This window comes from Tiliqua scincoides, chromosome 2, assembly GCF_035046505.1.
Source record: "Tiliqua scincoides isolate rTilSci1 chromosome 2, rTilSci1.hap2, whole genome shotgun sequence".
NCBI lineage: Eukaryota > Metazoa > Chordata > Lepidosauria > Squamata > Scincidae > Tiliqua > Tiliqua scincoides.
The window spans coordinates 266,972,550-266,995,356 of NC_089822.1; the positions used below are offsets into that span (position 1 = coordinate 266,972,550).

Below are 22,807 nucleotides of genomic sequence, written 5' to 3' on the forward strand. Positions count from 1 at the left end.
GAATTAAACTCACATTCAAGGAAGTAGCAGAGAGGCCACGTTCAGCAGAGCCTGACCATTTGGGATCCTTGATGTGGAAAGCAGGACCAACGGCATCAAACTGCCCTTCATTAGGCTGCCAGTAACCACGAAACCGAGTTTTTCCAAGAAGAGAGAGTTTATTAGGTAAAGGAGGAAGAAAGACACAGGATGGTGTAGTGGTTTGGGAGGTGGACTTAGACCTGGAAGATCCAGGTTCAAATCCCCCCTTAGCCACAAAGCTTCCAGAACAAGGGGACCTATATAGGACTTTTTGCAGAGCACTCCTGGATGGACGAGGAGTGATGGGAAGGTTAGAACAGACAAAAGAAGACCATTTCCTGACCCAGTGAGTAATTACCCTGTGGGACTCCTTGCCACAGGGTATCGTAATGGCACCTCCTTTTAAAAGGGGACTGAACAGAGTTAAGAAAGAAAAGTCCATCACAGGCTACAAGCTGTGCTGGGTATGTGCAACCTGGTTCTAAAGTGGGCTACCTCAGAATGCCAGATGCAAGGGAGGGCACCAAGATGCAGGTCTCTCCATGTTGGTGTGCCTTGTGTGCTCTCGAAGGCATCTGGTGGGCCACTGTGAGATACAGAATGCTGGACTAGATGGGCTGTTGGCCTAATCTAGCAGGGTTCTTCTCCTGGGTGTGCAGTTCAGTTTCCTGGGCCTGATGATGTGCCCTTGCAAGAGGCTTGACACTAAAGCTTGACTGTACCCAGTCGGAGAGGTTTCTGAGGGACAAAAGACCTGGAGGTGTGTGAGTTTCACCCATGCTCAGATCGCTGGTGGGAGGGGCTTCTGAAAAGATTGTCTGGACAGCCTGGCCACTGGGCAGCTGGAACTTCCTTCACTTTGCAGCAAAGCGAGGTCAAGATGGCACACCCAAATGTACAAGCCCTTGGAAGAAAGGCAGCAAGGCAGTGAGTGCTCCATCCCTCCCTTCCCCTTCCAAAGAACGGCCCTTGACTGGTGTGACCACTCCTATGGGCTCAGCCTTCCCTTCCCCCTCCAGGCCTGCCCAGACCTTAAGAACATCTGTTGGAAACCAACAGAGCATGCACACATTGTTGCAAAGGGAGGTTGCTGGGAACATTTAGTTGGCCAGACTAGTCCAGGAGGAGGGATCAGTGTTTTCAGTTGTACCTACTGCTGCACACAGAGCCCAGTCCTGTCCCCCAGGGTGTGAGCTGCATGCTGTGGGCCTGCTGGGGACCAGACAATCCAAGAGGCAAGTAAAACACTTCTTCACTTACCTCCCCGCAGGCCACCTTGTCCCAATGGGCCAAACATTCCTGGTGCCTGCTGAGGGCCAGAAGTGACATCATTAAGCAGGAAGGGATGTCAATAATCAGATGATGGCCAGAAAGAAACACTTTGTTCTCAAGTAAGAAGTCAGCTGTAAATGCCACCAAAGAATACGTGCAAGTCTGGATACAAGCGCCAGTCCTACTCTTCAGATATCCACTCATTCCCCCTTTGCTCCATTGTCCTTCTGTCCCTCCCAGTGCTGATGTTCTCCCACCCCCTGCCACCTCCACTTGATGCCAGGCCAGGAAGACTCTCTCTCTGCGAGTCAACGGCACGTGGATCTCCACAGCCCACCTCAGCTCAGCCAGATAAAGCCTGGGCCAGACAACAGTAACTCAACCAAATTTTATTCTGGCTACCTCCAGTATTACGGAATCTGGTCCTTTAAGAGGAGGCTTGTCACCCCCACCTTGCTGCAGGAGCAGCCTGGAACCAGGGCCTCTGAGAGGAATTTTATCAGGGGGTACAAAGTTCATTATGGGCCCCTTCCCACAGGAGGAGGGGGGCAGTGGGGTGGGCAGAACAGGGGGCAAAATAAGACAGGAGGAGAGTGGAGACAGCCAGAAAAGACTTTGGAGCCTAGGTCTACCAGACTTCTCAAGGTGGAACCCAGGTCTACTCGACCATCTGGCCTTGGTAGTTTAGATGCAGCCATATGGAAAACCAAACACACTCCTCTGTCTCTGTAAAACCTTTGAAATAAAGAAAATCACTGCTGAAAATTAGCACCATCAGATTTAGGCTCCCACCAGAATGGAAAGTGTCCTCTGTGCACCAAAATGTAGTTCTGCAGTAGCAGTAGCCCCACAGCTGTGTCCCTGACCTCCTATACACTCCCTAATGGCAGATCCACAGGCCAAAGAGCCACAGTAACAGGCCTGTTTCCTCCCAGATTTGACACGGTGATTAGGAGTGCCATGGATGCATTCCTGGGCCTACCCTGTGTGTGCACCTTATGTGGAGTCGTCCATCCACACTCGAAAAACTTAAATGGTTCAGCTCCAGTATGAATTCTTTCATGAGAAGGAAGGGATGAGTGATCCCTGAAGCTCCTTCCAGGTTCTTTTAAAATGGTTTCTCCCCAGTGTGGGTTCTTCGATGCAAAGTCAGGCTTGCACTCTACATAGGAACAGCCCCACTGGATCAGGCCATAGGCTCATCTAGTCCAGCTTCCTGTATCTCACAGCGGCCCACCAAATGCCACAGGGAGAGACTACAAGAGAACTGCATACTGGTGCCCTCCCTTGCATTTGGCATTCTGACACAGCCCATTTCTAAAATCAGGAGGTTGCACATACACATCATGGCTTGTAACCCGTGATGGATTTTTCCTCCAGAAAATTGTCCAATCCCACTTTAAAGGCATCCAGGCCAGATGCCATCACCACATCCTGTGGCAAGGAGTTCCACAGACCAACTACAGGCTGAGTAAAGAAGTATTTTCTTTTGTCTGTCCTAACTTTCCCAACACTCAATTTTAGTGGATGTCCCCTGGTTCTGGTGTTGTGTGAGAGGGAAAAGAGCATCTCTTTATCTACTATATGCTCTGAATGAACGTTTTCCACTCCAAACATTTATATGATTTCATGCAAAGTTAGTATTGCACACTGACTGAAGCTCTTTCCATATAACAAACATTTATAATGATTTTTCCCCAGTGTGGGTTCTTCGATGCACAGTCATGCTTGATTTCTGCCTGAAGCTCTTTCCACACTCCAAGCATTTATATGGTTTCTCCCCAGTGTGGGTTCTTCGATGCACAGTCAGGCTTGATCTCTGCCTGAAGCTCTTTCCACACTCCAAGCATTTATATGGTTTCTCCCCAGTGTGGATGTTTTGATGTGCAGTCCGGTCTGCTTTCAGTCTGAAGCTCTTTCCACACTCTAAGCATTTATAAGGTTTCACCCCAGTGTGTATTCTTTGATGCACAGTCAGGTCTGATCTCTGCCTGAAGCTCTTTCCACACTCTAGGCATTTATATGGTTTCTCCCCAGTGTGGATGCTTTGATGCGCAGTGAGGTTTGCCCTCTGAGTGAAGCCCTTTCCACACTCCAAGCATTTATAAGGTTTCTCCCCAGTGTGGATGCTTTGATGCGCAGTGAGGTTTGCCTTGTTTCTGAAGTTCCTTCCGCACTCCAGGCATTTATATGGTGTCTCTCCAGTGTGGATTCTTTGATGCACAGTGAGATTTGCCCTCTCACTGAAGCTGTTTCCACACTCCAAGCATTTATAAGGTTTCTCCCCAGTGTGGGTTCTTTGATGCACAGTCAGGTCTGATCTCTGCCTGAAGCTCTTTCCACACTCCAAGCACTTATATGGTTTCTCCCCAGTATGGATTCTTTGATGCACATTTAGCCTTCCATTCTGACTGAAGCTCTTTCCACACTCCAAGCATTTATAAGGTTTCTCCCCAGTGTGGATTCTTTGATGCACAGTCAGTAGTGAGTTCTGACTGAAGCTCTTTCCACACTCCAAGCATTTATATGGATTCTCCCCAGTGTGGCTTCTTTGATGCACAGTCAGGTCTGATCTCTGCCTGAAGCTCTCTCCACACTCCAAGCATTCATATGGTTTCTCCCCAGTGTGAATTCTTTGATGCACAGCAAGGCTTGCACTGTGATTGAAACTCTTTTCACACTCCATGCATTTATAGGGTTGCTCACCAGTGTGGATTCTTTGATGCTTAGCAAGTTTTGCCCTCTTACTGAAGCTCTTTCCACAGTCCAAGCATTTATAAGGTTTCTCCCCAGTGTGGGTTCTTTGATGCACATTCAGCCTTTTGTTCTGACTGAAGCTCATTCCACACTGCAGGCATTTATGTGGTTTCTCACGTTTTGATTTACTGTTGAAGGTTTTTGCACTTTGAGGGACATTTTCCTTCCTCTTTGTTTCTTTTTCTGGATCATCTAGAAAGACTGCCAAATCTCCACCCTGAGGTGCATCAGAGTTATTTCTCTGTTTCTCTGTCTGGTTTCCCTCCTGCTTCACTGAGATGTCTTGATGCGCAGCTTTCTCACTGACAGGTGCTGGTCTTCCCACCTGCCTCCTTGATCCATCCTGGTCTCTAAAAGTCACTACATCACGCAAGGCCTTTTCCGGTGACACCCCATGTGGCTTCCTCTGATTCTCATTGTCTTGGCTGCACCTTCCTGGAACAGAGAGATAATATCTTGATTAGCAACAGAGAGCTGGGTCCTCCAAAGCACACTCTTTAGCATATAAATATACTCAGGAGTAAACCCAAGGGATTCAAAGGATATGATTCCCAGGAAAGTATGCACAGGACCGCTGCCATTTCAGTGACCAATTCTCAGCAGTTAGAGCAGGGATTTCAAACCTCTCTTCTGGGGGCCAATTGCAGCCTGTCACAAGACTTCATCTGGCCTGCGACAACTTGAATAATTTTTTTTCTCAACCACAGTTGGACAGTCAACACACGCAGTTCAGTCTGCTGTACTTGCAAGCTCCAGTAACGACCCAGGCTGCTGTGATCTGCACTAATTGCAGCTTCCAAGCCTTCAAGGCCAGCCCCACTGGAGTGCACTACGGTAATCCAGTCTTGGTCACTAAAGCATGGACCACTGTGGTCAGGTCTGATTGGGACAAGAAAGGCCATAGATGGCGTACCTGCCAAAACTGGTCAAACACACTCCTGGCCACAGCTGCCACCTGCTTCTGCAGGGAGAGCTGTGAGTCCAGGAGCAATCCCAAACTGCGCATCGGATCCTGCAGGATGGGTGCTACCCCATTCAGAGAGGGCAGGTGCCTTAGCATGCATGGAGGATTTCCTGTCTTTTCTGGAATCCATCTTAATTTACTGCCCTCATCCAGACCCCAACCGCCTCCAGGCAGTGCTCCAGGACCTGCATAGCCTCCCTGGAATGGGATGGCACGGACAGATGGAGCAGGATGACTTCCCCCAGCAGCTATACGTAGATGCAAAAAAGCATGAGGGACAAAGCAGAACTCTGTGGGAGCCCAAACTGTAAAGGCCAGAGCCAGTTATGGTGTGATCGGAGTGGCTGTGTGCTGCTCTGAGAAGCCACTGGCCTTTTTGCCTATTTTTTCTCAAAAATCAGGAAGGAGGGGGAAGCACAGGTCAATCAACAAAAGACCACTGGCCACCTTGATGACATTCAGACAACTGAAGGGGAGTTCCAGTATTCACTCGGATTATCATTAAGAATATTTGTGTACCTCTTTCAACAAAAGAGTTCTCACAAGCAGACTACAGACAAAATGGAATTACTAAATGGATCCCTGTCCCAAAAGGGCTCACAATCTATAAAATTGCAGAGAGTAGCATAGCTAGAACAGGTAGAAAGCGCTAAGTTTTGCAGGAGCATCACCTTGCTGTTCAAGCAGCCCCTCCCCTTTGGAGCCATGCCAGGTTCTAGCAGCCCAGAATGGCTCTCCAGGATTTTGGAGGAGTTTTTAGATTCCCACCTGGAAATGCAGCAAGGACTGAACTCAGAATCTTCTGCATGCCAAGCAGCTTCTCTGCCAGGGAGCCATAGCCCCCTCCCTTAAAGACCTTTGTCACTTTGGAAACTTCCCATCCTGGCATTTGCTCCCCATTTCTCTGCAGAATAACTGGTGATAAACACTAACTATCCATACCTTTTAGCATCTAGGGCAGTGGTGTCCAAACTTTTCAGTTAGAGACCCACACTGTATATTTTACCAAAAAAAAAATCACTTTTATGAATGAATGACTTAAATTTAAATGAATCAGTAAGTTTTACCTGCACCTTTTTTGTAACTGGCACAAAACAGTTCAGAACAAAGAGAAATGTGACCATCACTAAAAAACAAGGCCTGAGAATTGACTGATTGATTGATCGATTGATAGATACTTTATTTACGGTCATCCGACCAGCTAGTCCAAACAACAAAATAAAATACACAGAATTAAAACCAACACCCTGTTACATATATGTAAAATCATAAAATCAGAGATTTACACTCTCAATTTTCTTCCTTACCAACTGTGCAGCATAACAGAAGCGGGCAACCCTGAGTGATATATCCGAGTATACATCAGAAAGCCGAAAAGCAAGCTGCTCCTCCGCCTGCATCCCCGTTTCAATACCGAAGATCGGGGAGATAAATTTAGATCTCAAATCGTCATAATATGGACATTGCAAAACAATGTGGGCAGTTGTCTCCACCACATTTTGAGGGCAGGGGCACAGTCTCTCTGAATAGGGACGCCTTGCATAACGCCCCAAAAGATCTGCTGATAAAAGTGCATTACACCTAGCTTTAGTAAAAGCAATCCTAAATTTAGGAATAACAATATTATAAAAATGTCTGGCAGGAGAAAATGCAAGAGCTTGATCCCCAAGAAAAACATACACGGAAAGTCTGGCTCTCGCAGATCTCAATTCAAGGTCTACCAACCTCTGACGCAAAATTTCTTTTGCGTCTCCCGGGCTCATCATCATTAAAGACTCTGGGGAGAGATTGCAGAGTTTGAAATGATCCAAGCACCTTTTTTCCCAGGTGCCTACAAAAGGATCCGAAAAGATCAAATAAGTAAAGTTATCCTGTCACGAGAGACATAGAAATGATATATAATGCGTAAAAATATCAAAAGCTAGCAAAAATATCAGCAATAAAAACTATTTTAAGTTCTTGCAGGCTGGATAAAATCTTGTGGGGGGCCGGATGTGCCCCCAGGCCACAGTTTGGAGACCCCTGATCTAGGGAGAGTAAGCAAAAGGGTCCTGACTTACCCAGAAAAGCCACGTTCTCCAGATTCTCCAGCATTACTTCTGCATACAGGGCCTTCTGTTTTGGCTCCAGCAGAGCCCACTCCTCCTTGGAGAAAGACACAGCCACCTCCTCAAAGGACACCAGAGCCTGAATGAAGAAGGGAACAGATTATCCCTACCCAAGACACATTTCAGAGACTCAAGGAGGGGAAACCTGATGTTTTCCTGCAATGCTCCACCCTTTGTATTTCAGCAATTTAAAAACACAGTTGAGTTGACTTTTGTTCATTAGAATAACAAAAAGTATTGCAAAACTGCTGCCTCCAGAAGTCCCTCATGCAGTCCGTCCTCAAGTCACAGAGCCCCCTGCCAGATCTTGGAGACCCCTCCTGCACACTGCACAGGCAGCCAACTTTGTGACACCCCAGTCCTTGTGGTCTGTGTAGAACGGGATCTGACCTGCAAGGTCATCCACTCCGATCTCCTGCTCAGTGTAGGAGCCAGAGCTAGAACACTCCAGCAGAGGGCTGCTCTGAAGGCCGCCAGCAAGGGAGAGCCCATTGCTTACTAACTGAGTCGACTGATAGCTGTTACCTTTTTTCTGTTAGCAAACTTTCCAGCATCTGGGGCTGAAACTAACTCAGCATGTGCTGGGTTCCCTTTGAAGGGGAGCAAAACCTTTCTGTAAAGGACAGCTGGAGAAAGTGCCCCTGGGCATGTGCAGAGTGACTTATCCTTGCAAAGGAAACACTTCCTCATGTGTCCTAAGACTTAATTGCCCCTGGAGCTCAGCCTCTGCTTGCCCACTTAGAGTCCTGCCTGAGCAGTTGTCCGGGGCAAGATGGCAGGAAGGCTCTCAAAGGAGCAGGAGAAGCTCAAATTTTACATGTGGGTAGCGTCTGGGAGAATAACACATACACATCTCCAGTTCTTTGGCACAGTGCTTTTCCATAACATTTCACAAGGCTTCCTACAGTTACGTTTTGATTCATACTGAACCTTCATTCTTGCCTCTCTCTGCAAACTGCCCTGGAGAGCTACAGGGTATTTAGAGCTGCTTCTGAGACAGGCGCTGTGAACAACCTCCATTCCTGCAAGCAGAGAAGGAGTCCTGCCCCTCCTGACTGCTGCCAATGTGATCAGATGATGCCAGTCAAAAGGGGCGGCTGCCACTTGCACATAAGGGCACTTCTGATGGCATTCCTGTGGAATATTCTGCAAATGGGCACCCCCACATCTTGCAGCACCAGAAGCAACAGGAAAGGAAGAAGCAAAGGAGGCGGCCCCTTTTGTCGCCGCTCCCTGCAGGCTTCCCTGGTTACCTGCCCCCTACCTGAGTAGACTTCGTAGCAACCCCTCCTTCTCCAGCCCACAGGGGAGGCGACGCAGAACACGATGCTGAGGTGGCTCCAATGCCTGCAAGAGAAAGAAGGGAGACTTTATGCCTCCAACTCAGGTAATAACTAAACGTTTTTCTTCCATGCTCCAGTTCTGATCTTCTGCCTGTTGAGAGAGCATGAAGCATGAAGTCCTTGAAACGCACCCTTACTGCCCAGAAGGTGCTTCCCCAGATGCGGCAAGTTCCATGACCTCAGCTAACCTGACAATGGGATGAAACGAAGGCACAGAGGGCACGTCTATCAGTGTGCTAAAACAGGGGTCTCCAAACCCGTCCCGGGGCCAGATGGGGCATGCAGTGAGCCTCTATCTGGCCCACAGCCACCCTCTTATCCCCTGAAAGCCCCTGGCCCACTTTGCTGAACACAACAGGAACTATGCTCTGGTTGCATCTGGAGGGTGTTCTAAGGGCCAGACAGGTTCAATGAATGAGCCGATTCATTCATTTATTCACATATCTAAGTTCCATCACTAATTTAATTATAAAAATTTTATATTTAAATTGTTTTTTTTGGTCTTCAAAACCGTGCTGGACATTTGATGCAGCCCTCTGGCCAAAATGTTTGGAGACCGCTGTGCTAAAAGATACATGAATCTGGAGGCAGGGTGGGGTGCGAAGGGAAGGGGGGCTACTGCCTTTAGGCCCTGCTTCTGCCCGATTACAGAGAGCAAGACACTGTCCAGTCTGCTGCAGGTGTTGGGAGGCAAGCTGGGAATATTGTGCCCTTGTTTTAAAAAGAATTAGGGAGCAGTGGCTTTTCTTCCACAACTGTTTGTGTCATTTAACCCACTTCAATATAGTTATTGTACTCTACTGTTTCTGTCTTACTGCTGGCCTGCATCAACCAAGGCAGACTCCAGAGCTTGAGCAGTGATAATTCCCCCTACTCAGAACTAGTCAGACCTCCCCTGAATACCAAAGGGGCACGATATTTTAAGGACAGTGATGTGCTGGAGTGGGTTCAGAGGAGGGCATGGAAGCATCTAGATGCCACTCTGTGTTCAGCTATCAGCTGGTCAGAGCATGTTCGTCTTACCCCATGGCAAGGTCTCTGGGAGCTGTGGGCTTCCCTCTCTGGAACAAGGGGTCTGCAGTGCTACAAGGAACTCCCGCCATTGTGCTTCCCACTGCTGCAATGACAATCTCTCTTCTGGTTCCTGCTTAATGTGTGGTGGCTCTGCCCAGTTCAGATACTGCAGGAGAGCCCCCATCCGGGCTGCAGGGGAGAGGTCCTCTGGTTCTTCCAGCCTTGTCTCTGGCTGGAGACTTTCTGGCTCCTCTTGCTCCATTTTCAATTCCAGCTTGACATGTTCCTCTAGTGCAGGCTGGTGGTGCAGACCCAGAGCTAGTTCTCCCCCTTGCTCCACAGCCATTTCCAGGCAGAAGGGATGTTCCCAGCTTAGCTTAGTTCATCCATCCTTTACAGCAACTACAGACAAAGAGAAGTTGCAGTTCGCTCTGGGGCCAGACGGTCAGCAGTGGTTGGAGGAGCTTCCTCAGCAAGGCTTCATCATATCAGGTCTCTGAACAGAGAGAGAAAACTGTTCGACTTGGAGGAAGGAGATGCGCCAGGGAGGCGATATACCCAACAAAGGGATTCTTTGTTGACAGCACCCACAGGTCCTGTTCTACCAGGTCTGTTGCTGATTCTTCCTTTCTGTACTGAAGATGCAACACCTAATGAAGAGACAGAGAGTTGTCTTAAAGGGGTTACAGGAAGACAAAGCAGAGAACATCAGAAATACACAAAGCAAACCCAAGTGTGGGAGAACTAGCAAAGTTCCCCCAGGATGATTAGTAGTGAAGTCAAAGTAGAGACCAGGTGCCAAGACCAGACCAGGACAGGAGTGCCAGGGAGGCCAGAGCAGAGGAACAGGGGCTCAGAGGTGCAGATCCACTTTCAGGAGGCCAAGAACCCCGCAGACTCTGCAGCCAGCTCTGCATGCTCTGGGTGGCTCCAGCGCCCTGCCTTCACCTCCTTGTTACTCTGGTGGCCTGGGATGGCTCCAAAGGGGAGGGGAGGGGGTGGGGCTCCCTGAAAACTGGCGCGCTGCATCCCTCTGGCTCTGCCACTGAGCCTGCCCCTTCTCTGCCTCTCCCTCTCATCAGACACGGCCTGTTGATCTCTGTGCTGGTCCACAAATTCGCTCAATGCACTGGCCGTCCAGTGGTGCGCACGACACGTGCCCTGCACGTCAGGAGCCCCCCAAGGGCTGGGCAGGTGCAGTCCGTGGGTGCAGACCCCTTGTGTGCAGAGCCTGGTCTGCCTCCGCCCGCCCTCCTGCTCCCACGCGTGCCACAGACATGGGGGCTCCGCCTCAGGGGTGCAGGCAGCGGAGCCCCCATCCTCCAGGGCTCCCCTCTGCCCTGGTCCTCGACCCCTCTGAGCAGAGGAGGCCAGGGGCGTGCGCCGTGCAGGGCCTCCTCGCCGGCCGTGGTGTCTGGTGCTGCATGGGAAGGAGGGTGGTTTCCCCCTCTGGGCCTGTGGAACTCCCTGCCACAGGGGCGGTGGCGGCACCTGCCTGCCGCCCTTCCCCCTCGAAGGGGCCCCTCTGCGAGCTCCGCAGCCCCCCACCTCCCGGCCCCCCTGCAGTTCCAGGGAAGCTCACAGCCAGTCCCCCAGAGGGCACCTGCTGTCCTCCTCTGGGCACTGGAGCCCCTCCCCTGCACTCGCCACGCCCACGCGCCTCCTCGGTGCTCGCGGGCGCGCTACGGTGTCCGCAACGGCCTCCCTCCCGTCCCCCGCAGGCCCACCTCAGCCGCTTCCAGGAGGCGCCGCCATCTTGCCTCGCGCGCGGGGCTTCCTGGGAGTGGTAGTCTCCTCCTATGCCGCTTCCAGGAGGCGTCGCCATCTTGCCTCGCGCGCGGGGCATCCTGGGAGTGGTAGTCTCCTCTTCAGTCCTCTCGGGCACTCCTCCTGGAGCCAGCCCTGCAGGGAGGTCCTTGGTAGGGCTCCCCTCCCCCTGCTGGGGGAGGTGACTCTGTCTAGGGAGCTGCTGGCAGGAGGAGCTGCTGTTGCCGCTGTCCGGCTGCACGGCTTGCCTGTCTCCCAAGGTCAGAGCTCAGGCACTCCCGGGAACAAAGACGACACAAGGCAGAAGTCCTCCACCAAACGCCTCTTTACTATGTACAGTATATACAACAGCAACAGTCCAGATAGCACACGAATCACGGATCACACTGACGTAGCCTTCGGCACAAACTCCACTCTGCATCTCCCACACCCCAGCTTGCCCCTGCTGGAATATATATGAGCTACAGCCAATCAGACTGGGCCCAAAAGTGCAAAGTCACTCTGATGGTGCATGGGGTGACATACAGGTGACAGTCGCCTGGTATGCATCACCAGATGTTGCATCATCCTCTCCCAAGATGCCGTGCTGTGCTCAGTCAAGCCAAGGCTTTAGGGCCTGCTACTATCCAGGCTGTAAATTACTAACAGTCCCGGGGATGATCCCTTAACGAGGCAGGATCCGGGACCCAAGAACAGCAGAGCCAGCCAGAGACAGCCCTGAAGCTCCACCTGTGGCGGTCTGTGGAACTCCCTGCTGCAGGATGTGACTCTGTCCAGGGAGCTGCTGGCAGGAGGCAGGGTCTGGATAGGGACCCCAGAGCAGCAGAGCCAGCGGGGACAACCCTGAAGCTCAGCCTGTGGTGGTCTGTGGAACTCCCTGCCACAGGGTGTGGTGGTGGTGTCTGGCCCCTCTAAGAGGGGCCTGGACAGTTTCTGGAGGAGAAGGAAAACACAAACCCTTTCCTGCCTCAGGCTGGCACTCCCTGCTGCTCCCCGGCCACAGTGCCGCCCCAGACACAGGCAGGCTCAGGTCAGCGCACGTGCGACGAGTGCCGAGTCAGGGGGACCCGGACCTGAGTCTTTTTCAGTCTTCCACATGCCGACTCCCCCAGAATCACACACCTTCGCAACTCCAGTTCGAGTCACTGACTCGAGTTTCCAACCCTGGCTCTCCCCCTTGGAGCAGTTTCGGGCAGGGAGCAGAACGGAAGCACTCACCTTTATGGCCCTGCACTCCCTCCTTCACTGGCCTCCGCTTTGCTCCCACTACCCGGAATGGCTCCAAAGGAGAGGGAGGGAGAGGGGCTGCTTGCATTCAGCCACCTGCAAAACTTAGAGCTTTGCACAGCCTGGGAGTAAGACGCACTGGCCGGAAGGCCTGCACTGTCCCACCGGAGCCACACCCACACCAAATGTGGAGGGGCAATGAGAGGGCAGAACATAAGAACATGTTGGATCAGGCTGGATCAGGCCCAAGGCCCATCTAGTCCAGCTTCCTGTATCTCACAGTGGCCCACCAAATGCCCCAGGGAGCACACAAGACAACAGGCACAACCTGTGTCCCGTTGCCCTCCCCTGCATCTGGCAATCAGAGGCAGCCATTCTCTAAAACCAGGAGCTTGCACATGCCTACTATGACTTGTAACCCGTAATGAACTTTCCCTCCAGAAATTTATCCAATCCCCACTTAAAGGCATTTAGGCCAGATGCTGTCACCACATCCAGTGGCAAGGATTCCACACAGACCAACCACACACTGAGTAAAGAAATATTTTCTTTTGTCTGTCCTAACTCTCCCAACACTCAACTTTCGTGGATGTCCCCTGGTTCTGGTGTTATGTGAGAGAGAAAAGAGCATCTCCCTATCCACTCTGTCCATCCCCTGCATAATTTTATACGTCTCAAACACATCTCCCCTCAGGCGCCTTTTTTCCAGACTGAAGAGCCCCAAATGAAGAGAATACAGCATGATGGGGATGGAAGAGGACTCCACTCTTATCATGCTCCACACTGCTTCTTTGTCTGGAAACAGCCAGGCAGGTGCAAGTGGAAGGCAGTGGAGGTGAAGGTAGAGAAGAAGCAGAGGCAGTGACATAGCTAATGGAGGGTAGGGAATACATTAACCCAAGGACCTGGCCTTCAAAGGGTGTAAGTGGAGCTTGAATCCCAAAATTTCCAAGTTGTGGAAACCTTGGCATATAAGAATAATAGGATCATGTTATATATAAACCCCTGCTAACTGGGTAAGAGGCACTTTTTCAAGTGGGTGCTCCTCTTTAATTTAGCAGGGGGAGAGTAACTGGCCCTCCTCACCCCAGCTGTGTCTTCTCTACTGGCTGTCTGCTGGTGTTGCATCTTTTCAGATTGTGAGCTCTTTTGGGACAGGGAGCCGTTAGTTATTTGTTTTTTCTCTGTAAGCCGCTTTGTGAACTCTTGTTGAAAAGTGGTATAATAACAATAATAATAATAATAATAATAATAATAATAATAATAATAATAATAATAATAAGTTGTTGGCAACCTTCAGTCTCAAAAGACTATGGTATCGCGCTCTGAATGGTGGTTCTGGAACAGCGTCTAGTGTGGCTGAAAAGGCCGATTTGGGAGTGACAATCCCTTCCACACCGGGATAATAATAATAATAATAATAATAATAATAATAATAATAATAATAATAATAATAATAATAAATAAAAAATTTGATAGGTAATTTAATGCAGAATGAAGTGGAACAAGCCACACTGAATTATCCATATTGCATCAAGGGTTATAGCTAAATAACCAGAAAATGAAAACACAGCTGCCTTATGTAACAAAAAGTGAATCTGCTTATCTCAAAACTGACCCATGAGATCTGAGAACCAATGAGGTGCTGTTATGATACAGCATGGAACCAATATGGTGTTACTATGAGTCAGTGCTTATTTCCATGTATCATAATAAGGTCACCCCTTCTAACTGGGTAAATAGGCACTTTTTCAAGTGATGCTCCTCTGTCCCTCTTCACCCCAGCACAGTGTCTTTTCCAGTGGCTATCTGCTAGTGATCTTTTGCATCTTTATAGATTGTGAGCCCTTTTGGGACAGGGAGCCATTTAGCTATTTGACTTTGTCTGTAAACCGCTCTGTGAACTGTTTTGTCAAAAAGCAGTACATAAATCTTCTTAATAATAATCATAATAATCAGAGTGAATACTGGAACTGCTATTCCGTTGTGTCCGTGTCATCAAATTGGCCACTGATTTTTTTTTTTTTTGTTGCTTACTGATTTGTTGGGTGACCTGTGCTTTTTTCACTTCCCCACCCCTCCCACTTTTCGAAAAGGCGAAGAAAGCCATCAGCCACTCAAGCCACCTTCAAGGCCCTGCAGGGCTTTCTTGCAGAAGGTGTCCAAAAAACGAGGCTCAGAGCCAGAACTAGTCAGGGAGGGAACAGAAGCAGCAGACCGAGTTAGCTTCACCCAAAGTTCCCTCATTCAGCTGGCAGACGGAGAAGCTTCCCAGCAGTCACATTTTGTCACACAAGACATGTGCGATATGGGGTGAGAGCCAGGCCTAGGTCGAGGGGGGGGGAGGGGCATCTCCCAGCTGAAAAACATGCACACTAAGCCTTGGTCACTCCACTCACCCTCCTCTCTGTGAGCTTGGAGGACATAAGTCTGTACAATTCATGGTATGGGATAATTGAATGCTGATGGGAGAGCAGTGTATCCCTTGATGATGGGCAGCATAATATAACGGCCGATGAAGCTGTAGCTGCCGCCAACAGCAGGACTTGCTCTCTGGAGCTCCCGAGGGCACAGCTAGAACCAAGGGGCAAGACTGCAGGGAAGCAGATGGAGGACTGGCAGGAGGGAGACGTTCCAGCCTGCAAGGGCTGCCCAGTGCTGGAGGAGTCTGACTGGAGCTTAGTGGATTCTCCCTGGCTGGAGGTTCTCAAGCAAATGCGGGGGCTGGACTAGGTGGCTTCCCTTCTAACATTATGTTAGATTCCATGGCTGCAACCTTAGACTCCCTTACCCAGGAGTAAGTCCCACTGATCTCAAGAGGTCTGACTTTGGAGGGGGTATGCACAGGACTGCGCTGTCTCTGATGGCAAAGCATTAGATTTGTCCTCTGAACACAAATTCCACCCCATCGCTGCTTTTCTGGGCAGGGGATGCCCTTTTGGCCCAGAGCCCTCAGTGTTCCGAGCCAGGAAAGGGCCGCTCTCCTCCAGAAACTGCAGGCATTCTCCCCTCCCTCCCCCTCCTCTCTGCTCCCCCCACCTGGTGCTGTGTTTACAGCACCTTCCCCCTCCAGGGAGTGTGAGGCACAAGATGTGCTAAGGCTGCTCTTGGCTTCTTTGCAGCTTCCTTCCACCTGCCTCCCAGCCCTGCAAGCCAGCGAGCAGGTGGCGGCATTGCCACAACCTCCTCTCCCTGCCCCGTTTATGCAGCCGCTTGGCCCTTCCTTCATGCGTGGCCTCTTTGGTGCAAAGGGCCGTCTGCAGGGACTGTTGGCACAGGTAAATGCAGACGGCTTACTCCCACTGCCCAAGGTCTTACAGCTTGGCACAGTTCCGGGGAAGGCTGTGAGCAACAGCCTTGCTGGAAAACTCGCTTCGAGGACAGAAACACAGCACAGACAGCAGGGTCCTTCACCAAACGTGCATTTACATCAGATACAGTGCAGTTCAGTACAGGCATTCAGCGTTGGTCCCACGCAGGGAGCCAGAGCTACTCACTGACACAGGATTTAGAGCACAGGAACAAAGTGCTCCGCAGCCGCCCATCCAACAACCCCCTGGGTCCAGTAGTGCCTGCCTTGGCTTTAAACAAAGGCTGGCCAATGGGTGCCTGACTCAGGGCAGGCTTGGGCTGATCAGCCCCACCCCTTTCCACCTGTGTCTGACTAGCACCTGCTGAGGGACTCAGCACTCCTTGCCTGGCGCAGGCCTCTGCTGGGGCCAAACTTTACACAGGCCACCTGTGTCAAACCCAGGGGCATCCTCCAGCAACTCCCAGCCAAGGGATTGAGCACAAACCTTGACAGGGAGGCAGGCAGGCTCAGGCTGCAACACTATCCACACTTCCTGGGAGTAAGTCCCATTGACTACAATGGGGCTTCTAAGTAGACACGCATAGGATGGGGCTTTGAGTCTGGGGCTGGGGCTGGATTTTACTCTCCAACTCAGAGCCCAGGAGAGGGAGGTGAAGGGTCTGATTTGTACCCAGGCCAAGGTCAAAAAGGGGGCCCAGGAGTCAAAGCAGAGGAGGGGCCCTAGAAACCTCCAGGCATCTTACATCTTCCCATCTCACCAGACCTGCTGCCCACAAGCCATAAGCACCAGGCCAAGGAGTGCATCCATGACACTCCTCAACATGGTGTCCCACCTGGGAGGAAAGTGGCCTGCTGCAGTGGCTCTTTGGCTGGTGAATCCACTTGCCATGAAGGAGCGGATAGAAGCCCAGGGGCACCACTGCGGGGCTACCACTGCTGCAGAGGTAGGGTTTGTTGCAAACAGGGCAGTCTCCATCCCAGTGCAAGCCTCAAGAAAATGGTGCTCATTTGCTATATTGAGAAGATGTTAGAGAGACTTAGGAGTTCCTTTGGTTTTCCATGTTACTGTTACGGAGCTGCTGGTGCCACGTGGAGAGACCTGGGCTCTGCAGTAGATAGCCTGGTAGACCTGGGCTCCAAAGGCTGTTCTGGCTGTGGCCACTCTTATGTATGTAAGTTGTGCAGGATCAAAATCCTGCATTGGCCCAGACTTATGGCTGGCCAATCGTGTGATAGATTGAAATTCTACTGTCCAATTGGCCCTCTAGTTAATGTTTCAACTGCACCAATCATGGGGAACCTGGGCAGAGCTAAAAGGTATTAAAGCTGGAGGTGTTTGCCTTGTTTCATTGCCAGGTTCTGTTCTGAAGATGGAATAAAGATGGTATTAAGCTGTTATCTCTATGCCTTCCTTTATTTGATGGACCCACAGTATAACACTGGCAACGAGGATGGGATTTGATTCTTCCATGCTTAACAACACTAGAACCAAGAGCTGATTCACTTAGAGGTGATTTAGCACCAGGGAACTGTCACCCCAGATGAAGAAAGAAGGACCAGCTTCCATAAGTCTGCTGAGTTGCCACAATGACCACCCAAGGTCACATCGAGGAATTCGATCCAGCATCCCTGGAGCTATGGGACACTTATGCAGAACATCTTGAGTTCTTCCCTGAGGCCAACGCAGTCAAAGATACCGCCTAAAGCAATAAAGGAGCGACTTACTGAGCGTCTGTGGCTCTGCCACTTTTGAAATCGCCCAGAATCTCCTGGCAACAGCAGAATTAAGGGCTACCAGTTATAAGGACATTGTTGCCCTCCTAAAGAATCACTTCTCGCCCCAGCTGTCCCGTATTGCACGCCACCATGCCTTCTACAAGCAAGATCGGGCTGCCAGTGAGTCTGTTCCAGCTTAAGTGTCCGTGCTTTGTCATCTCGCACAAAGATATGAATTCCAAGACCTGAAAGAAATACTTCTTAAACCATTTGTATGCGGCTTACGGGATGAAAGCCATGTGACTAAGGGTATGTGATATGAGTCACGTAGTCCAATGTGGAGTGGTGCAATGCACCACTGGGCAGCCAATCTGAGCAGGTCACGTGAGAGTCACAAGGTCGCCCTGTTCTGATTGGCTGGCTCCGGTATATAAGGAAACTGGTGCAGACACCAAGTGTGGGTTATTGTAGTGGGTATTGTGCTGCTGGTTTGTTTTGTGACTCAGACTGCTTATTGTGACTGTGCCTGGCTATTTGACTGACTACTCTTCTGCCTGCTCCTCATCAATACCTGCTTCTATACTCAACAAGCCTGTTGTGTCTGTGGTTTTGTTTGGGCTTGGTTGCTTCCTGTGCTGCCCCACTGCTCTACCGCTCTGCTCTGCTATGGGGAAGGCCATCCGCCTCTGCCAGCGCAACACTGTCTCTGTGTCAATCATCTACTCATCAAATCCCTAATTTGTCCGGCCCATTTTCCCTTCGTGCACCAAAAGTCCATGAATGGTTCCCAATTCGCCATCAAAGTCTCTTTTAGAAAAGCTGCTAGTTTGTCCATTTCAGCCACGTCCTACATCTTGACCCCCCCATTCTTCACCTGAAGCCATCTCTGGAAGCTTCCCGTGCTTCACATACAATATTCTTGCTGTCAGATATAAAAATATAGCCTTGCTACATGTCCACCACCTGTGATAAGACGATCCTTCTTGTGGTTTACACTTCCAGTCTCTATTAGCTACATTTTCATACATCTTTGCTAATCTAGCTGGTGTCGTATGCTAATCTAGCTGGTGTCATACATCATTTTATAAAGATTCTCTTAAAGATTTATATTTAGTATATTTAGTATAAACTTCAATCTTTTGGTCCATAAACTTGCCCACTGCTCCATGACTATCCTACGACCTACATTTCCAGCCCCCTTTCTCATAAATTCCTTCACTGTTGAGGGGTGCAGGCTCTGGTAAGTCTAAGCAAGGCCCAGAACCCCTTGACAGTCACGCGACTCTGGTGATCGCATGCTGCCTTCCCCCTTCCCCGCAAGAACTTACAGCGCGGCTCAAACTCCCTGAGAATTTCAGAACTGCTGTCTTAACCTATTGCTCTTCTGTCTCCTCCTCAATACTGATATGTACCTAATTTCTTGACAAGAATTTTTATTCCAAACTTCATGATACAGAGTTGGTAATTGTTTGACTGATTTGACATTGTTATTGACTGGAAGTGGAATATTGACTTACACTTTTTGGATATGAAAATTGGAAATCATGAGAGTTGGTTGTTTTTTTTAATTGTTGGACCATTTTATCTCTGTTTTTTACAGCCAGAGGTATACTGGCTTGATTTGATATTGATAAGAATGGCATTTAAAAACGGAGTGGAGTGGGGGGAGGCAGCGACGCGATTGCCAGAATCACGTCGCTGTTGAGGGGTGCAGGGGCTTGCTTAGACTTACCAGAGCCTGCAGCAGGTTCCCGGGGGTGTGGGGAGCAGACAATGATTGCGAAACCAGAAATGGGTCGTGGTTGTTATTTTGACTGTCTCGGCATGTTGGGGAGCCCTGTGGAGGCTGGCACGGGGCTCCTCACACCTCCGGGAGCCTGCTGCAGGCTCTGGTAAGTCTAAGCAACCCCCGAGCCCTTTGACAGTCACTCGACTCTGGTGATCGCATTGCTGCCTCCCCCCTTCCCTGCAAGAACTTACAGCGGGGCTCAAACTCCCTGAGAATTTCAGAACCGCTGCCTTAACCTATTTCTCTTCTGTCTCCTCCTCAATAGTGACATGCATATCTTGACAAGAATTTTTATTCCAAACTTCATGATACACAGTTGTTCACTAGTGTCGAGCAACTGACACAAGTCTCAGCCTGAGACCCAAGAAGCAACTAGGGATGGGTGCAGCGTGCAGGACCAGTGGCGCGGCTAGAGGGCATGCAAAGAACTTTGGCATGCAAAGAACAGGTGTGAGCACGCACCCTATAAAGGATCCCTCTCTCTCTCCTTCGGAGCCATTCAGGGCAGGGAGAGCAAAGTGCAGGCATGTGCCCAGAAGGCTCCCTGGAACGCTCTCAGAAGGCGCATGCCTTAATTTTGCTCCCCTGCCTGGCATGGCTCCGAAGGGGAGGGAGAGAGATCGCTTACAGGGTGCGTTCTGCACCTGCAAAACTTAGTGCTTTGCACCCCCTCTAGCTACGCCACTGGCCTGTGACTCGATTATTCTCTGAACCCAGCCTGCTTACGCAGGACCAAGGCCATTTGTTCAAGTCCGATGCATGTGTCAGGGTCAGAGGTCATGTTATTAGATTGCAACCTTAATGCACAGGAGCCACATGCGATTCCTTAGGCAGCTTTTGCCAAAGACATTAATATATCCTACAGGCACATGTCTCAGTTGGCCTCTGTGAGTCCCCGTATTCTTTCCTGAGCATTTTCTGTCCATTTCCCCAACTTGCCAGCAGTAACCTGTGCCATTCAGCTGCCCTCACCCCAGGCAGGAACTGCCCTTTTGGTTGGCCAAATCCCATAAGCCTGGAGTGGAGTACCAGATTCAAGGAGAACAGAGTGCCTCTGCCCTGAACCACTGCACAGAAGAGGGAATCTTGGCAGGTGCAGCTCAGCCTGGAAGGGTTTCAAAAGTGGCACCAAGAGGCCTTCCTAGAAGGAGTCAAGACAGTAAGGAAAGCCCCCCCCCCCAAGCAAGCAATCAGGGGCTCGCCAACACATGCAAATTTCAGCTGAGTCTGCCCAGTCCCAGTGGAAGCAGAACCACCATTTCATGCTAAGGAGTCACTCGGCCCCAGCATGGAGTTGCTAAACGTGAATGTTTTTCACAAGATCCTTCCTTGTAAGCCAGCGAGAGGGAAACCGCTGGGGGTGGGAACTCTGGCAGCTGAGGATCCAGGTTCAAATCCCTGCTCAGCCACAGCTGGCTGACCTGGGCCACTCTCTCTCACTCTCTCGGCCCACCAACCTCACAGGATTGTTGTGAGGACAAAAGGAAGGAAGGAACCGTGGGCACCACCCAGAGCTCCTTGGAGGAAGGGTGGAATAGAAATGTGAACAACAAACAAGCTGACTGTGGCCTCAGCCACCGAGGAGTGGCAAAAAGCCCTCAAAGGACACCTGGGCAATGGCTGCCTCATAGCAGCTGATCAGAGTCTAAGAAGGAAGCAGGGCTGAGAAAAGGCTGAACTCACTGACCGGGACCTTCTTGGCCTTTCTTGTGACTTCTCTTCTGCAGTGTTGCTGGACGAAAGCCAGCCTTGAACATCAGTCTGCCAAATGTGCGCAGCGAAGTGTTTTGCTTCAACATGCAGAGGACAACTCACCTGGGAATTCAGAATAAGTGGCCAGAATGAGCACTGTGGGGCTGTCAACAGAACCGCGTAGTGAACAACCTCAGGGAGCCTCGGGTTTGGCTAACAATAACCATAAGAAAGAGTCTTCCAGAAGAATGTACACTTAAGTTTTATTACGAAACACAAAACACCAGACAAAGGCACTGACTACAAGGAAGACCAGCAGGGGTGTCAGACCCTTTTCATGCGCCAGAACGGACAGCACTCGTGGCGCAGCTGAGGGCCTGAAGTGACATCATAAAGCAGGACGTGAAGTCAGGAAGGAGATGCTGGTCAGAAATATGCACTTGGTTCTCACGTAGGAACTCGCGAGTTGCACGTCAGAAGAGAAAATGCGCAAATCCTGATCATATTTTCAGGAGTGGGAGAGCCCAATTATCACATGCGCTGCCCTTTCAGCCACCCAGTTTCTCCCAAGGCATCGGACTGCAGCTCAGGTGCTCTGCAAGTGACTCCTTACCACAAGCGGTGCTGCTGATCAGGGGCCTGGATATACAGCTTTAGTGAGATATATCTGGCCGGCCGGCCGGCCAGCCAGCTTGATACCCCTGCATGCAGGATGAGGTGTTTGTGGGGGGACAGATACTTGTCAACAGCTCCACTTGGAGAGGCAGGGGGTGAAGCGAAAGCAGTGAAGAGAGAAAGGGAGGCCAGCTGGACTGAGAAGAGGAGAAGGGAAATGATTGATCCTCAGTCTGCGGGGTGGATTGGGTGCAGTCACGTGGCTCCCTCCACCCATGTGGCCACGTGATGCGCAGCTCAAAACCAAGCTCCACGCAGCACAGACATCCTGATGCTGCACAGTGCTGGAAAAGGTCTGCGTAGCAGCACAAAGCCTTCCAAGGACTGGGCAGAAGGTCCAGGGCAGCCGGAATGAGCTGCATAGCCTGGGATCCCGGAGAAAAAGGAAAAATGACACCCCAAACATGTACCTTCTTGGGCAAAAATGGCATTGCTAGTGGGGGTGGGCTGCCCCAGGTGCCACGCTCGGGGTGTGTGTCATCACTAGTGACCACAATTAGAAAAACTGCAGTTATCAGGAATAATAATCCCATCAAGTCAATACCATTTGGTGTGTTAATTTACAGCAGAACACAATGAAATGAACTGGAGTGAAATATCTCCTTTCTAAGAACATAAGAAGAGCTCCGCTGGATCAGGCCCAAGACACATCTGGTCCAGCTATCTGTATCTCAAAGTGGCCTACCAAATGGCCCAGGGAGCACACAAGGCAGCAAGACACAACCTGCGTCCTGGTGCCCTTCCATGCATTTGGCACTCTGAGGCAGCCTGCCTGTAAAACCTGGAGCTTGCACATACCTACAATGACTTGTAACCCATGATGGACTTTTCCTCCAGTAACTTATTCAATCCCATTTTAAAGGCATCTAGGTGAGATGCCATCACCACTTTCTGTGGCAAGGAGTTCCACAGACTAATCACATGCTGGGTCAAGAAATATTTTCTTTTGTTTATTCCAGGGGTCTCCAAACTTTTTGGCCAATGGGCCGCATGAAATATCTGGCACAGTGCTGAGGGACGGAAAAAAATTTAAATATAAAATTTAAATAAATAAATTAGAGATGAAACTTAGATGAATGAATAAATGAATGAGTGGGTTCATTCACTCAGTCTCTCTGGCCCTCAGAACACTCTCCAGATGCAATCAGA

General features: G+C 50.3%; 2 protein-coding genes across 2 annotated transcripts in view; one reads left to right on the forward strand and one right to left on the reverse strand.

The window, feature by feature from the left end:
• The window catches only part of LOC136640313 (zinc finger protein 665-like), a 131,133-nt gene that overhangs the window by 50,877 nt on the left and 57,449 nt on the right, over window positions 1-22,807 (forward strand). The gene's annotated exons all lie outside the window — the stretch shown is intronic.
• Window positions 154-22,807, reverse strand: part of LOC136640523 (zinc finger protein 585A-like) — a 38,622-nt gene continuing 15,968 nt past the window's right edge. Inside the window, exon 6 of the mRNA XM_066615681.1 lies at window positions 154-4,158. Coding sequence (XP_066471778.1) covers window positions 2,975-4,158 — 1,184 coding nt within the window. The 3' untranslated portion in view covers window positions 154-2,974. The remainder of the gene's footprint in view (window positions 4,159-22,807) is intronic.